The sequence below is a fragment of the Asterias rubens genome, chromosome 5 (genome assembly GCF_902459465.1).
Source record: "Asterias rubens chromosome 5, eAstRub1.3, whole genome shotgun sequence".
Classification (NCBI taxonomy): domain Eukaryota; kingdom Metazoa; phylum Echinodermata; class Asteroidea; order Forcipulatida; family Asteriidae; genus Asterias; species Asterias rubens.
Window position 1 is genome coordinate 19928739 of NC_047066.1, and position 16811 is coordinate 19945549.

The following is a 16811-nucleotide window of genomic DNA, read 5'->3' on the forward strand; positions in this document are numbered from 1 at the left end:
CTCGCTCCGGTCCTTCCCTATGGAACTCACTTCCCATCAACTGAGAAAGGAAACTTCCTTCAACACATTCAAGATTCAACCCAAAAGCCATCTCTTCCAATTCAGCTGCCTCTCCTTCTGTTTTTTGTTTAATTAGTTCCTAGTTTGTTATCTTTGTAAGGGTTCCTGCGCCAGGAGTGTCACCTGTGACAGACATGGGACATTATAAGTTTCCTTATTATTATTATTATTATTGTTATTATAATTACTTACCAATCTGATTCTATGCCCCTGTTATTCTAAATGGATGTAATGTAATTTCAACTTCTTCAAGGGACAGCAAGGCAATGACCAGCCAGGCATTGAGGCAATTGCCTCTGACGCTCTGTGAAGTAATCGTGTCTGTGTGAGCTGTTTTTCATGGCTCTTCCATCTGTGTCTTCAAATGATAATTCATCAACATTGTTGTGTTGGTTGAGTTTCTTGGAATGTTGATTTGTGGTACAACTTGTAAAATAATAACTTGTCAGTGAATTTATACTCGTATTTGTTCACATCCTGAACATCTGACGAAAAGATTTGTAGAGTAGTTATTCTAGAGACATGTTTTTAAAGGGATACACAGGCAACGACCGTTCAAAAAAGTCTTTGGGCTCAGGGCTGGATATTTTTTTCCAAGTTCCCACTAAAAAATCGGCTGAATTATTTTCTCAGGAAGTAGAATGCAAGTTTCCTTTTACGGCTGTTTTGTTGAAATGCAACTTCAACTTTGTACAAAATTGTTTTTCAAGACAACTAAGTGTGAAGGTTTGATCCATATTCTGCCATTTATTAGTCATCATTGGAAGGTTAAAATTCTGTTTGGAGGTGGGAAAACTTATCTTTGGGGATATTCTAGCAACAACAATGTTACACTAATTCCCCCTTTTTTCAAGAGCCACTGTATAAGCCTTTTTGAGGTATGGCGACCGTGATAGAAGGTACTGTTTGATTTGGGTGTTTACACACAAATTTACCCAAACTTTATAGTGTTGTAGCATTGTGTCCGCCATATCTCAAACAGGCTTATATGGCCTTTTGTTGCTGAAAACAGGGTACTTTGTGTGTCTGCAAGAAGGGCGTAGAGCCAAGTAGAGCCTCACACCCTTCTTCCAGGCACACGAAAAAAACCATAGAGAATTGGCTCACAGAAAGGAACCGCCAACTCTAAAATGTTTATCAAATGTTTTCATCAAAATAGAAAGCTTGGACCGGTCCTAGCACTGTATGGTCAAAGTTCAAGTCCAAAAACTACAGAATCACAATGACTAGTGAATGAGTAGTGAGAGGGTAACTCAAGTTCAGTGTTTTGTTACGCCATACAGTAATGGGAAAAACTGGATATCGAATGCAACTGCCATTCATTCTCTGTATGGGTAGAGGGTAGCCCTGACAGCCTCTTTTCATTATAACTTCACACACACACAGTATGACCAGGGGGTTGACCTTACTAGGGTACAAGCTTGTTGTGTTATCCTTCCTGACATCATGACAATAGGGAAGGCAGCCAGTGAGACTCCCCTCTGGTGATCAAAGGATATGTTCACATGGTTCAATAACGGGGGGGGGGGGGGGGGGGGGGGGGGGGGGGGGGGGGGGGGGGGGGGGGGGGGGGGGGGGGGGGGGGGGGGGGGGGGGGGGGAATTGTTGACCGTGTGAATGCAAAATGTAGGTGTGCACAGCCACAGTGGGTGCCCCTTTAGTTTACCAATGAGAAAATGCCTTGGTGCCCTTGCCCTATCAAAAGCAAAGCATATAGGGCTGCATGTCTCTCAAGAAAACCTATAGGCCCACCATCACTCTAACTTGAATGCAAAATGTACACGTTTCATCAGACAGACAATCTCTGCAATGTCACAGTAGAATGGTTTAATTGACATCACTTCCTGCCTGTGAAAGCTACACTACAAAGCACAACGTCGTTAATAACCCAAAATGCGCTGCTGCTATTTTACCAGCATAATTTAGTGAATGGGATATACATTGTAAAGCAACCAACCAACCATCAAAAAGATGTTTTTATCATTTTTGTATGTGTTCGCTATATCTAGATTTATTTTGGGAATCAACTTTTTCTATAACCTGACATTTATTTCACCCCCCTGTCTAAAAAATTGACAGGGCTAACGTCAATTAAAGGAGAAGGAGAATGTCAGATTCAATTTTGTGGTGGAATCATGTTCTAGTCTTCATGTGAGTGGGGAAAAGATTACACATGTAGTCCCCATCCAACTTGATATGTTTGACACTATTTGCTTTTTATTTGAAGCAATGACAGCATTATATTTCCTATGAATAGGAAATAAAAAAGGGAATAACTTGGGTAAATAATATTACCCTAAAGGGTCATAGTTCTTAACTTACACTTCAAAATGGTGTCCATTGCGTTTGGAGGGCCCAATGCAATAGTTTTCATTATCAAAAAAATAGCCGATGACATAATTCTGAGAAAAATGGGTAGCTGCTACTTTTTCATCAGTTTTTCTTCATGCCTTCTGGTTTTCCTTCCCTCCGGAAAAATCAAAACACTTTCAACTCAGGATGTGCTCTGTGGTCATGCCAAAGGCGCCTTGTAAGCCTGCGGTTTGACCACATTGTTGCCTTGTCCTTTGAAGTTCTGTATCTGAGATGATTAGCCTCCGAAATTATTATCATTTTAGGAGCCTATTAGTATTATAATATAAAGAAATGGATTTAGAATGGATAAATAAACCATTTGGTTGACTAGACTGTTTCGTTTTTTGGGGTAACCAGTCGCTAAAATTACTCTGGCCAGTGGTCCAGTAAGATCAGTGAGTAGTTGGAACTAAATTTCCACAAAGGTTTAAAAACAAAAATTTCCAGTGCATGCAGTGAATTCGTTCTTGAAGGGGCACAGCAATTTTCCTCTGGTAAGGGTCACTTCTTTGAAGTTCGGCATCACTCATGTATGAGTTTGTAGCATAGAGCTATATATATTGACTAGAGCGCTAACTTGCTCTGCGTTTTGAAGCCACCCTGTGCGCAGACATGTTTGATGTGTTGCGTGAATTTTGAATTTTAAGAGAACACACATTGCCGCGATTATTTTACATTCGCCGTGTGCGCTTATGTACGCAACTGTCCACTCGCGTACGTCCGCGCTACAAACACCGTAATTTCGACTTGATTGCCGTACTAAAAAAAACTAAACGCGCCATTTAATCATGATGCACATGACGCTCGCAGTTTGTGCGCTGATCAGCAGATTGTGCGTTCACATTAACTGCATTTTTGCTTTGATGGCACATAACAAAGTACAGACGCACGATCATGCAAATAGCCGTACAATTGCCGTACAAAATTTCAAGCTTTTGTATTGGTTTGTACATAAACATGGATGCGCCCACAAGGCTTCAAAACCTTAGCGCGTGTATAACGGGGTGTAAGCGCTCTAGTCAATATATATAGCCCTATGGTTTGTAGTGGAACTTTGCAGACAGAATGCACCACAGCAAAAGCTCAGGGCACCACAGCAATCGCTGTTGATGCCCTGGGTTATATCCAGGCTTGATCGAACACAGTCCTTGTCAGTGGATTAGGAAATTGTGTACACTTTTGCATTGCTTTGCACGCACAGCAGGCCGATCAGCATCATTCATCGTCAGTGGGCTGACAATTTGGTTTGTGGTCAGAAATGAAAACATAACAGGAAACCTGTGGGTTTGGGAAATGTCTATGGTCTGAGGTAATGGGGCTTGAATTAATTGTTCCGTAGAGGGATACTACAAACCTTAAGTATGAGGGACACACCAGTGCCAGGCATGCAACTTATTACGTCTTTATACTACATCTAGGTAGTGCCATGGGTAGTGTTATAGCCAGAGGGGTGTTTGGGTGTCTTTCGGACCCCGTTTTAAATTTGGGCAACCAGTTCTTAAATTTCCAGCAAATTTAAACACCCTTTTTGACCAAATCCTGGCTAGACCTGGTTTCCCCATGGTTTCACCTGATCAGATGTTTGTGTCTCTTTCTTTTATAATAGCAGTGGAGTGGAGTAAACAGACATTAATTTATGATGGCAAATGAGGACAATGACATAAGGTGGGGGGGGGGGGGGGTTTCGGGTACTCAAAAAAGGCACAGAGGGGGTAACCTTGAGGCGTCTCATAACCCCCCCCCCCCCCCCCCAATTCGAAAGAAGCACAGTGTGATCTGCGGTTGAGCCAATCATTTGAGTACATTTTATATTTTTAACTCATCTTGGGGTGGGGTAGGGGTTGGGGGTTGGGGTTGGATGACAACTGCATTTCAATAGCGCCATAGAAAACAGCTAAAGGGAACTGTGAAGAGAAAGTCTTTTCATTTCGGCGGGGGGGCTCAAATAAAAATAAATACATTTATAAAAATGGAAGAAAAAAACCGAAACAACAACTTTCACTTTCAGACTGCCCTCTACTTTTGGTAACAATTTTCTCTTCTCTTTTCATACAGATTTTCATTAAAAATCAGTAGGAGAAAAAAAGGCCCAGGGGAGGGGAAACCTTGAGGCGCCTCATAACGCTGCCTCCCCCCCCCCCCCCCAATTCGAAAGAAGCACAGTGTGATCTGCGGTAGAGCCTATTTGCCCAATTCCAACCCACAAACTGATCTCCATTCTACTTTTCTAAGAGTTATTGATACGTTTCTTTGTACATCAAACATTATTTTGTTACTCGTCTGTCAAAGTCTCGCCTGTGTTTCAGTTTTGCCCGTGGCCTGGGCAGCAATTTCCCGACCATGATTCAATTCAAATTGACCCCTGAACTCTTGGAATACAATACTAGATCCCTTGGGTCCTGATTGGATGTATAATATAAACTATCAGTTTTTATTGATGTAGTATCAAAAAGTTCTCACAGATGGAAATAGTGAAAGTGGAGGTTTTGATTTCTGAGGCCACCTGTTACATGTAATAGGAACTAAAAGTTGTGAACCCCGCATAAAATGGTGAACATTCCAAACCAATGTGTAGGCCTACATTAACAGAACATTTGTAGACACTTTGGCCTAGAGTTAGTATGCTAAGCGAAAATTGCAGGATACCAGTCCATAGATTTTGTTCAGGTTTATGTAGATTGGTAACCTTATTCTGGTAAGCATAATTTGGCGGGACATTGGAGCTCCAGATTGCACAGTAAGGCTTTTAAAACCAAGTTACAGTAAACACCAATTAGAAAACAATACAACCTGAAGACCTTGTTTCAATCAGCATGCTTTACAGCATAACGTACACAAATTTGGGTCCAGAATGCCCACAGTTTTGAAAAAGTCTCGGGAGAACCTACACAGGTACATATATTTTAGCCCACTTTGCTGTTGAAGGGGCACAGCAATGTTCCTCTGGTAAGGGGCAAGTGCACATATCCCCTGTACTGTACGTGAACAGTTTGAGGAAAATAAGAACTTCGAGGCCTATCCAAACTTTGCAAAGGGCACAACGGCAAGTGCTGTGAGTGCCTTGAGTTTCAAGGCCTGGTCATATCTTATTCGCCATTACAATATAACCACCATGATTAGACTAGTAGAGCAAGGGATTAGAGCCATAACAACAGCCCTACAAGGTGGGCTAGAGAGAACCCTGCTTTCATTCAGTGTACAGATTTACAGAAGTTTTTACCCTACATTGTCTGATGAATAATATTTCCCGAGTGGCTGTTAACCCACTCGGCCATTAATGCAAACCTTCCTGAAGTACGTTACTTGAATAACATCAGGGCCTTTATTTGCTAATATTTTTTGCTATTGTACATAAAATGAATAACACCAAACACTATCAGCCCAGGGGTTTTTTGACCAGGAAAGCAATAATAATCCGATTTTTGTTACTGAGTTTTATTTTGGATACCCCCTACTTGGCTTGACCTTGGAATAGCAACAGCTTCCTATTCCTGATAGGAATGTAACAATTGGTAACCTTGTCACCTGTCATTGGATCCTGGCTGACCTAGATGCATACTCTGCTAAACTGTGCATTGGGTAAATTGTTAGGGTTGTGCCTAGGATGAATAGGTGGATGGTGGCCTCACTAGCTGTACAATGCACCATTGAGCATTAGTCTTGGTTCAAGACTCTCCTGTAATATCTCTCCATAATCCATTACCACAAGAGGGCGCTCTCTCACCATAGACCGCTATCATGGAAATTTGCTAAACGTGGAAGACGCACATCTACAATGTATTACGCGGCGGACAGGGTGAGCCAGTGGACCGACTCCCCTAACTAAGACTCTCAACTGTTATTAATATGTCTCAATGATCTATTACCACAAGAGGGCGCGCTCTCACCATAGACTGCTATCATAGGAGTTCGCTAGCAGTGGAATCGCAAATCTATTACTCGGCAGACAGCGTGGGCCAATGGACCGACTCCGCCCAGTTCCCTTATACTTGACATGAAAGCAAAGCTGTTGTCTCAAGCAATCTTGTATGTAGGCCTACACTCTGTTTTTCAATTGTGACACAGGAGAATTTGCTTCGTTTTCGCAATTTGCATTAAGTATAAACTAGGCTTCAGGATTTATGCATTACATAAATGGGACAAATTTTGCAGACGCTTTCAATGTGTACACAATGTGTATTTTCAACTTACATGACAATGTACGAAAATGGGTATCGCGTTCATACGGTAGGCCTCCCAAGCGTAGTGCACAATGGAACCAGAGCTTCATGTAACGCCCTTTTTAACACATTGGTATCATGTGACCATTGATTGTCATTCCACATGGTCACACATACATGAACCAACTGTACACAATCGATAGAATGTGACATTTCTGATGAACCCTAGATGTGTAGCCTACGTTTATGGTTGGCATGTCTTCACAGTACTGCACATTGTGTCAACATGGTCAAGGTTAAACTTAGTTTCTCATTTTGTTGTCCATGGATCAATTAAAAAACATGCATAGTATGCGCCACTCCAATTGATTTACCAACGTAGTTTTAGATAGATGTACGCAACTTGAAGAACACACCCAGTCAATATAAAACAATGTTTGCATTTACCCTAAAGTTACACTTCCTCCATAACATACCGTACAATCCTGTGCAAGCCACACCGTAATACCTAATCAGTGGCCCCTAGTAATTCAATCGTGAATGTCATCAACCTCTACCCTGGAGCACTGAACACAATTCTCCAGGGATTAAAGAGATACATTGATCAAATTGATAGTTTGGGAACATTCATTTTATTATTATTATTATTATTATTATTAATATTGGTTTATTAAAAATGCAAACATGGCGACCAAAAAGCCGAAGTGCGGATGCACATATACACAAAGAGTAAAAATACAATAATTATTACTAAAAATATATTAAAATTTAAAACAAATTCATTTACAATATCACAAAATTTTTTCTGCCCTACATACAGTAGAATTATTTCATGTACACGCCACGAAGGCCATGGCCTCTGGATGCCTCTAGGCTGTTGTCTTGGTGCCCCCCTTCAAAAGTTTCCCGTAGAGTTTGAGATTTTCCAGTGATTATGTGAGTGCCTGTTAAAAAATTAAAATGGCCTTGCCTTAGTCTTGGCCTTAATGGCCCTTCAACATTCCAACAACCTTGTAAGATTTTTAAATCAATGTGTCCTTTGCAAAATGAAAATGGCCTTGCCCTCTCTCAAAGATTGCCTATTACATTTGTACTCGACCAAACCTACAGAAATATTTAGACAATACCTGAAATAGTTTTTGCATTCATACTTCCGGTTAGACTACAAGCCCAGTTCATATTCCCTGTCGAAAACAAATGTTGATGTCAAGTGGCTGTTTTCACAGGTAATGTTTCGCAGGAGTTGAAAACAGTTCAACTGTTGCAAATTATTTGTTAATTTGTGACGTCAAAATTCACATTCGCATTTGCATTTGCATTCGCAGGAAGCATGAACGGGGCTTTAGAGTGAGGAAGGATCCCAAGTCTGTAGTTAATCACCCAAGGGAGTTTGGGTTAATGGTCTAGTAAAGCTACAGTGTAAGTCCTAGAAACTTCTAAAAACCCAACTATTTAAGAACTAATTTTGTCTTGTTTTCCCCCCTTACATAGGGGTAATGATTCAATTCCATATTTCGTATAAGTATGTGTATTTTTTTCTGTTAACTATGTTTATATTTCTGTTGTAATTGTTGTTTGTTGTATTGTAAAGCGCTTAGAGATGTTTATTCATATTATGCGCTATATATTGTAGTTTATTATTATTATTATTATTTATTGTAGTCTCATGGAGACTTTATTCCACTGCCAAATGAAAATATCAAAGATGCAGAAGTGTTGATTGATTTTTCATGTGCATCCAAGCAGTATGTCTCCTGTACAATGATGTCTTTAACTGATGTAGTGATCCGTCATCACCACGTTGCATCTCATCACAGCATCCTCTCTAAAATGCTGGCATGTGTTCTCAGATTGGAGGCACACAACCACAGCACATTGGAGTCCTGGCTCATTAGGACGCAATTGCTTCATCATCAGACGTCATTGACCAAGTACCAAGTAGCGTGTGTTTCCAGTGACTATGACTCAGATGCTATTCTGGTTGTCAGCCATGTCGACACAAGTGCTAGCTTATGTACTGGAGACAGGGATGATGCTGTGGTGTTACATACATGGTACACTGTTCATGCAGATTTAGAATCCATGTGTAACATTTAGTTTGCCTGAGTGTATTCCTATTCTACATTAAAAATAATCACTTTTGTATACTGCTACACTACAGTACACTTACATTGTAGTTCACAGAGGCTAGGGGCCATGGATGCAATTGAGGGCAATTGCTTCCATGCCCCAACCTGGTTGCCTTAGTGCCTTTTATAATGATCCTTTCCAGAAGAAATTTCCCTCGCAGAAGAATCTTCCTTGCTCTTATAAATATCGGGGGAGGCTCTTTTTGGGGAGGTAGTGCATTCTGCTCTACCGGCCAGGCTTCGAGCTGATGATACTCAAGCCGACATCCGTATGGACTGTAAAAGGGGTAACCCTGTTGGAGTAGGTGGCAAAGGCCTGTGGAAAAAAAATAATTGTAGCCCACACCTTGAAGTGGCCTTCAGGCCTTGTGTGTCTGGCGACTTGCATAAAACATTGTTTTTTTTTTAATCAGTGGAATCCAATTCACGGAATAAATCGTTGGAGATTGGGTGAAAAAGCACTCAATATTTCCCTATTCCACTCGTGTTTCTGTGATAATAGCATTCAATTCTGTACACGTTATGAACTTCGTGTACAAAGAATTATTCCAGTGTGGTTAAAGGATGGATATAAATACAATTGAGGAGTTTTCAAAAGCAACAGACAGTCAGTAACATCATCCTTGGAAACAAACATTGTAACACTGTTTACGTGTAATCCCCAGCAATCCCAGATGTTCCAAAATCATAACCAGACAGCTGTCTGACTTTGTTGAGGATCATGGTTGGAAAAAGATGTATCATGGACTACTGCATGAGCTTATGTAGTAAAATTTCAAATCTCAATTGCTTATCATATCATTGAGCCAGTCTTTGTTTTGAGCTAGTCTTAAAAAGATGTACATGTATCATGGACTACTGCATGAGCTTACATGTATGTACATGTAGTAAAATTTCAAATCTCAATTGCTTATAATATCATGGAGCCAGTCTTTGTTTTGAGCTAGTCTTATCTAAGTTGAAATGTTAGGGTGTTGGGTTACCATAGAGTAGAGTGGAACACTTGGTAGTTTTTTTTTAAGGATTTGGCTTGGATAATAGCCACAACAGCCATGAAAGGCTGTATAATTTATGTTATTGTAATCCAACGTAAAAAGGTAGCATCATTTATGGTACACCATAAATTGGTAATATGTACGTATGTTTTCTGTACAAAAGTGTTCATGTAACATGTACATGTACAGTCATGGCTGATCAATCCTGACTCACATATTATTCTTTATATTGAAGTCCGTAGCATGCATTTTAATGATAAATGACACAATTCTATTAGGACAAAATTGCTGTTTTGGAAACAAAAACCAATCCAATAAAAAGGGATTCATGAGATACTTGATTGATGATGGCGAGTCATTCTGTAAACCTAGACTATTCACATTGTTAGAGGGCAGTAGACGGTCTTCTCTCCTCAATATGACATCCCTTGCCTCGGGGCAGACAGCTCGGACATTTTCTTCACCCATAAATACCATTACTAGGAAAGAGCTCTGGAATATCCCAGTGGTTGTCAATTGAATACACCTGACAACATTTTACAGTGTACTGGACGTTTTAAAATCATAATGTAGAGCCAAACAAATGTATACATAGGCCTACATTATAGCAGACTGAATTTTTGTGTTTTGTGAAAATAGAAATGGCTAATTTAACTGCAAACTGCTTACCAAAGAGATTTACATGTACATTTGGTGAGTCTTAGACTTGATTCTTTGCTGGGCACCTTTGACTTCACTGAGAAGGTTCTTCAAAATAAATGAGAAACAAATGAAATGCAAAAATGTCTTTTTATTATCACACAAATCTGACTGAATTTTCTCTCTTTTCATCTGGTTTCTCCTCTTATCTCAGATCAAATTCGTCACGAGGTGATGTAACGCTTCAGGCAAATCGATACACTTCCTCCAGCACCAATCGTCTCGTCGAAGGAGGGCTGCGTTGTCACATTGACCATGGCAACCCCTAGGTCTGGTCTGAAACCTCCATCGAGGATAAGTAAGCCTGGGGGTATACTGCGACCGGGTAGCCTAACCTCACAGACGGTCAAAGTAGAAGGTAGGATTAGTCATCTCTGCGTTTTCACGAACATAAACTGTTTCGGTTGAACTTGCCATTGGTTGATCACTGGCCATTGACCGAAACAATGGTTATGACTGCGAAAACGCACCTCAGATGACCTGGTAATATTATTTCATTGCATAGAGCAAAGTCTCTTAAATTGTCTGTGATCTGCTCCCGTACGTGAACACTGAGGATTTGTTGCAAATGTTTCAATGAAGTTGAGTGGTGTGTGACGCCTACATACATGCCACTTCAAGATGGGGGCCTTTTCCACTTTATCTAATTTGGGCTATCAACCCAAATCAACTGCTACTACATGTAGGGTCAAGTTGCCACCTGCTCCTGGGGCTATACAGGGTTACCCCCTTCACAGGCCGTAGGGATGTAGGCATGGGCATCATCCACTAGAAGACTGGCTGGTAGAACAGAATGCAAAAATGCTCTACCATCCCAACTTTTTAAAGAAGCAGGGGTCGATTTCACAAAGAGTTAGGACTAGTCCTAACTTAGGACTAGTCCTAGAAGATATGCATGGATAGTCCTAAGTTAGGACAAGTAACTGGTCCTAACTCGAGATAAGACTAGTACTAACTCTTTGTGAAATCCACCCCAGAAATGGTTAAGTGCCTTAGTCATGGGCACAAGTGTCGTGACCGGGATTCGAACCCACACTCTGCTGCTGACAACACCAGAGCTTGGGTACAGTGAAATAGACCGATAAGAGATGACACTCCAAATACATGTAAACCCAGTTTTGAGTTTTGGAATGAAGTACTTGGTGCTTAACAAGTCAGGTGGGAACAAAAAAAACTACAGGCTCCTCTGGTGGGATTCTAACCCATGCCCTTAGCGTTTAAAACAAAAATACAAAGACATTGCTAGACCATTGAGGTATGCCCTGTAAAGACTATAGAGGACAGTCTAAACATTCAAATTTAAGCCTTGCATTTTCCCAAGTGCTTTGGAGATCACTTGAAAGCTCTTTCCTTCTGCATTCAGAAATGTTTGCCCTCAGTTAATTTACAAACCTAAAAGCTGTGGGAGGAGATCACAGACAGGGCCTAGTATCATGGCTCTGCTTGTGCAGAACTCTGCCCTTACAGCCCCTAGAGTCTCGCGCTTAACCCTGTAAAATGAGTGCAGACTTTTGTGCCATGGAATGGGGGACTTTTTTGGACGCTAGGTGGCAGCAGACTTACCAGGTAAATCAACTGTTGTCGGTACTGTGTGCATGCTCAGCACTACTTAAACAATGGAAATTTACCTGGTAAGTTTGCTGCCACCTAGCGTTCCAAAGTCACCCATATGTCTACACCGGAAGTACACAATCATGCACATATAGTCAGTCCTTCAGACACACCAAACATGACCATGTCTTGTCTCCCGTCTTCTCTTCATTTGTTCATACAGCATCCCTGTTACACGCCACTCGTATCAAAGGTAGGATCATTAGCTAGTGGCAGTCTGCACACATACGTGTAGTTGATGCATAAGGACGTCACTGTGATGATTGTAGAGCATGGTGTATTTGAATTCTTTCGCTGTTTTTTTTTTTTTTTTTTCTTTCTTTTGTGACTGTTGTTTTGTTTTGGTTTTTATTTGAAAAACAAGTACTGGGGTGCGTTTTGACAGTAGTAACCAACTACTGTTTCGGTTGAATGGGCCATTGGTTAATCACATCCGATGACCGAAATAGTTTTGGTTACGACTGCCAAAACCCACCCCTGTACAGATTACAAAGTAACAACACCTAGAACAGTCAATTCCCAGACATATTAAAACTTTTTGGGGTTCCCTCTACAAAGATTTAAAGGGTGTGTGCAGCCTTGGTAAGATTGAAAACTTAAATATTCACAGATTTGCACATACATGTAACTTACATCTGTGGTTATTATGGTCGCCTTAGAAAACATCCCTTGAAATATTTTGGCTGGAAATGCTTTAGTTTTGTTATTTCATATACATTTTGGGTCACATAAAGTTTATGCACAGATACTGGTCTTTGATAATTACCAATATTGTGCATGCGCTTAACATTTGAATCAACAATGTCACCAGTTGATACATTTTGTTTTACACCTTCTTGGAATTAATTGGTGAACTATAAAAGATCTGCCAAAATTATGATTGCTTTACAGCCAATATGAATTTTTTGATGTGTTTAAAAAAAAATACATTTGTGCTGGTAGTGATAGTCAATTGTATGGAAATAAATTCTTTTATGAGGTTACAAACTATGGGTTGGGGTTGCTACTGTACCCAACTCTAGTGTGTAAAGAGCTTGCCACTCACCACTGTGGCTCTGGTTCGCTTCCCGGCTTGATGTGAGTAGAGTTGTGCATTAGCTCGCTCCTGTGCCACAAGAGAAACCCAGGCCCTGCGGTTTTCCTTCCCCCCCCCCCCTGAAAAATAAAAAACCTTTGATCCCTGGCTGTGCTCCATGGTCATAGGTCAATGTGGTTGGCTGCCAAAAAGCATTGTTGTTTGCCTGCGGCTCCACCATGTGAAGCTGTCTCCTTTGCAATTCAGCTTCTCACATGTCTCAGCTGTAATGATAATTGGCCTTCCAAATTATTCTTAATATTGTACTTAGGGCAAAAAAATTGTCTAAAAACATACTTTGAAATGTTTCTCATCTATTTGTATAGACTTTTATAATAACATGTAGTTCAATCTAACAAGTTCCCTTACAAACAACATCTTTCTAGGCTGTAGTAGGCCCCCTACAGTGTTAAATCTGGTAAAATAGTATACTAAACCGAGATTGTAGATCTGGTAGTTCTTATTTATTGTAGAGCTTTGGCAATAAAACCTTAACAGTGTACTGCATGTAGACGAGAATAGACTTATGCGTATCTTTTGCAGCTACGGTTATGAGGGCATTGTATTTATTTACGTAGGTCTTCTTGTAATGTAAAAATTGATAGTACAAAATGTGTCTTAAGTCAGTATGCCTGCAATCCACACCACCACACGTGTACAAATGTACATTGTACCTTGGGCCAGTTCCTGCTTCTATGTCTATGGTTGCTTGTTGTATTGCACCCTTGATCATCATAACTGAATATTTTTTTTCGTATCACAAGGCCTCAGGCCTTCACAAAGGCACAACGGAACTTCCTGGATGCAACTGCATTCCTACATTACATACATGTAGATGGGAAACTTCATTATTTACAGAGGGGATACAAGTCGATGCTTGATTTAAAGAGTGTCCATCGAAAACATTATTTAAAATTCTTTGAATCACACAAACAAATTTCAGCGCTTTAGTTTGGTTTCTGATGCAAAAATTAATGGAGATTTTTTATTATGGTGCACCGTTATCCACCAATTTTGATGCTCATGGCGCATGAAAATTATTACGTTTGTCACTGGGTCATTTTCAATCCTTTATTTCACAGAACGTAAAATATCTTGCCTAAAGACGCAAGTGTCACTTTTGCAGGAATTGAACCCACACCTTAATGACTTACATATGTAGCCACCAGAACTTGGTGGTGATGCACTAGACCTCTCGGCCATGACAAATGCTTTGTGTACAAGTTTCAGGGATCGTAATTATCTATAAAAACATAAACAAAGGAGGAAAAGAGAGAGAGAGAGTAGGTTGTTACTTTAAAGGCCATTGATTAACCAGTAATCAGTCCTCTGGAGAAATATTTCCATCTGAAATATTGTCAGAGAGCCAAGAAAGTTACTTGTATACTTGAAGACCCCTGCTGATATACACATAATGAATGTTTATGAGTGCAATGGTGCGAATATGTTCATGAGTTGAAAGGTGGAATGTTCTATTCAACGAGGCGGAGCCGAGTTGAATGGAACATTCCAGCTTTCAACGAATGAACATATTCGCACCATTGCACGAATGAAAAACATTCATTATTTGTTTTATATAACATCCAAGTAGATCTTTGTCATTTTGATTGAAAGATACAACTTTCAAAACAAACAATTTCAACTGTAGAAGCCGAATGCTAGTAATTTTACTATGCCTTCTTGCAGTAACACCTGCTGCGTTACCAAAGACACGCGCACGCAGTGATGTTTTTACTCAGCTTTTTCGTTCCATCCGAAAAGTACCATTGCACGCTGCCAGCGTGAAATGGTACTTTTCGGATGGAACGAAAAAGCACGGTGAGGGACTCAGCGTGCAATGGTACTTTTATTTGCTATCACGTGACGGACAATCCTCCAAATAAATGGCAAGGATCTGCTTGGGTGTTATATAATTTTGCATATCGACTACTAGTACTACTTACATGTATAATCAAAATATGCCATGCCCATTTTAAATCAAAATATAAATTGTTTTCACAAATATTTAACCATAAAAGTTTCATGACATTTTCATAGGTTAGTGGTGTACATTATTAAAAACCATAGATACATGTAGCAATAAGTTACATTTAATTCTTTGCACAAGAAGAAAACAAAACAAGACAAGTTATTATTATCCCATCAAGGAAGTTTGCTTTGCCGAAGGGTAAAAATAGAAGTAAAAAGAAACACAAACTATTTTTATACAATCGTTGATGAGAACGTCAGAAAGTGTGTGACCGCTCAAGAAATCAACTACACACACAAATCTATTCATAGTGATTCAATGAAAAAGGTGAGACACTTCATTGGAAGTCCCTGGCGTGTGTCAAAAATCACCTCGCATTTCTATGACAATCCAGTTATGATTTTTTTTTTTCCTGTGCCGAACCTTAATCATAACACTGGGTTCTTTAAACCCAGACATAATAGAAATGGGTCAGCAGGGACCCTGGATCCTGCTGACTTCACCATAGGTGATCAATAGAAAAGTCAGACAAGCAAGTATAAACCCCCCTGTTGGAAAAATGGTCTAGAATGCTTCAGAAACAGGAAGGTGGTTGACGTGTTGATAAGAGCCAGGCACTCTAAAAGCCAACACCAAAGTCATGCAGTTTGTAAAAGGAAGTGTTAGTTGATATTAAGCTTCCAGGGAACAAGTTACATGGCTGCATTGTTTGTTGGTGTGGAACTGTACTGTAGTTTATTTACACTGGTTGTAAGAACATACTGCTTTGAAGTTTGACTGTGCCTTTGGTTCACAAAACTTTGAAACCAAAAGTGGATACTGTGAAAACTGGAATACCAGGAAAGTATTAAACTTACTGGACAAGTTACATGTTTGGCTGCATTGTTTGTTGGTGTGGAACTGTACTGGTGTTTATTTACACTGGTTGTATAAGAACATCACTCTCTGAGGTTTGACTGTGCTGGGCACTGTGCTTCAATTACAAAACTTTGAAACTGTGAACAGTGAAACCAAAAGTGATAAAACCGTGGACTGGAATACAAGGAAAGCTCTACTTCTAGAGTACTGTCTGTACTTGATTGCTGGTGATGTTGAGGTGGATATGCTGTTCAGCTCAGGATAATTAGCCGGCGGTCAACATGTCGAAGGGAAAGTCCATGTTCCACTTCAGTTTCCATCGGAAGACGGATAATTGTAAGGCACTTGAACAATTTCAGCTTGATTGTAAAACAAATGTAGTTCTAGGAAAGGATGAGAAACATATAAAGGGTACCATTTTGCTACTCTCATGTTGGTAGTTTTCAAGGTGATTTCCTGATACTATCGAAAAGTGTTTCAACATGTAAGAATGGACATGCAGGCTTGTACTGAAAATACATGTAGCTGGGTTGAACTAGCCTCAGTATTCACAAAATGGGGTCACACTTTTTGTATGATTTGTTCAATACTATTAGATCTTACACATAGTCCAAAGAACTTCTGTAGCAATAATGGTTCCCCAGATATTCAATTCAATTCAATTCAATATACATTTATTTCCACAAAACATTTCCACAATATTATAGTAATACATACAGGTATATATAAATGATAGAAAAAAAAAATGAATAAACTGGTGGAAAACGCGTGGAGGCAAGGCCTAAAATAAGCCAGGTAGCTTGTAGCGGCTTGCCTTTACATAACAAAATAGATAAACTAAAGCTAAATGCTTAGGACAAAACACAGACGAATTTATGCTAGTTACTGAATCACAACTAA

General features: G+C 40.0%; 1 protein-coding gene across 6 annotated transcripts in view; it reads left to right on the forward strand.

The window, feature by feature from the left end:
* The window catches only part of LOC117290005 (CAP-Gly domain-containing linker protein 1-like), a 62230-nt gene that overhangs the window by 6569 nt on the left and 38850 nt on the right, over window positions 1-16811 (forward strand). For 4 of the 6 annotated variants that reach the window (XM_033771216.1, XM_033771218.1, XM_033771220.1 and 1 more), the window contains exons 2-3: window positions 10553-10756; window positions 12173-12202. In XM_033771216.1, the coding sequence (XP_033627107.1) occupies window positions 10654-10756; window positions 12173-12202 (133 nt within the window). In that variant the 5' untranslated portion in view covers window positions 10553-10653. Of the gene's footprint in view, window positions 1-10552; window positions 10757-12172; window positions 12203-15692; window positions 16248-16811 lie in introns of those variants that run through there. The other 2 variants (XM_033771217.1, XM_033771219.1) reach the window with 2 other exon arrangements.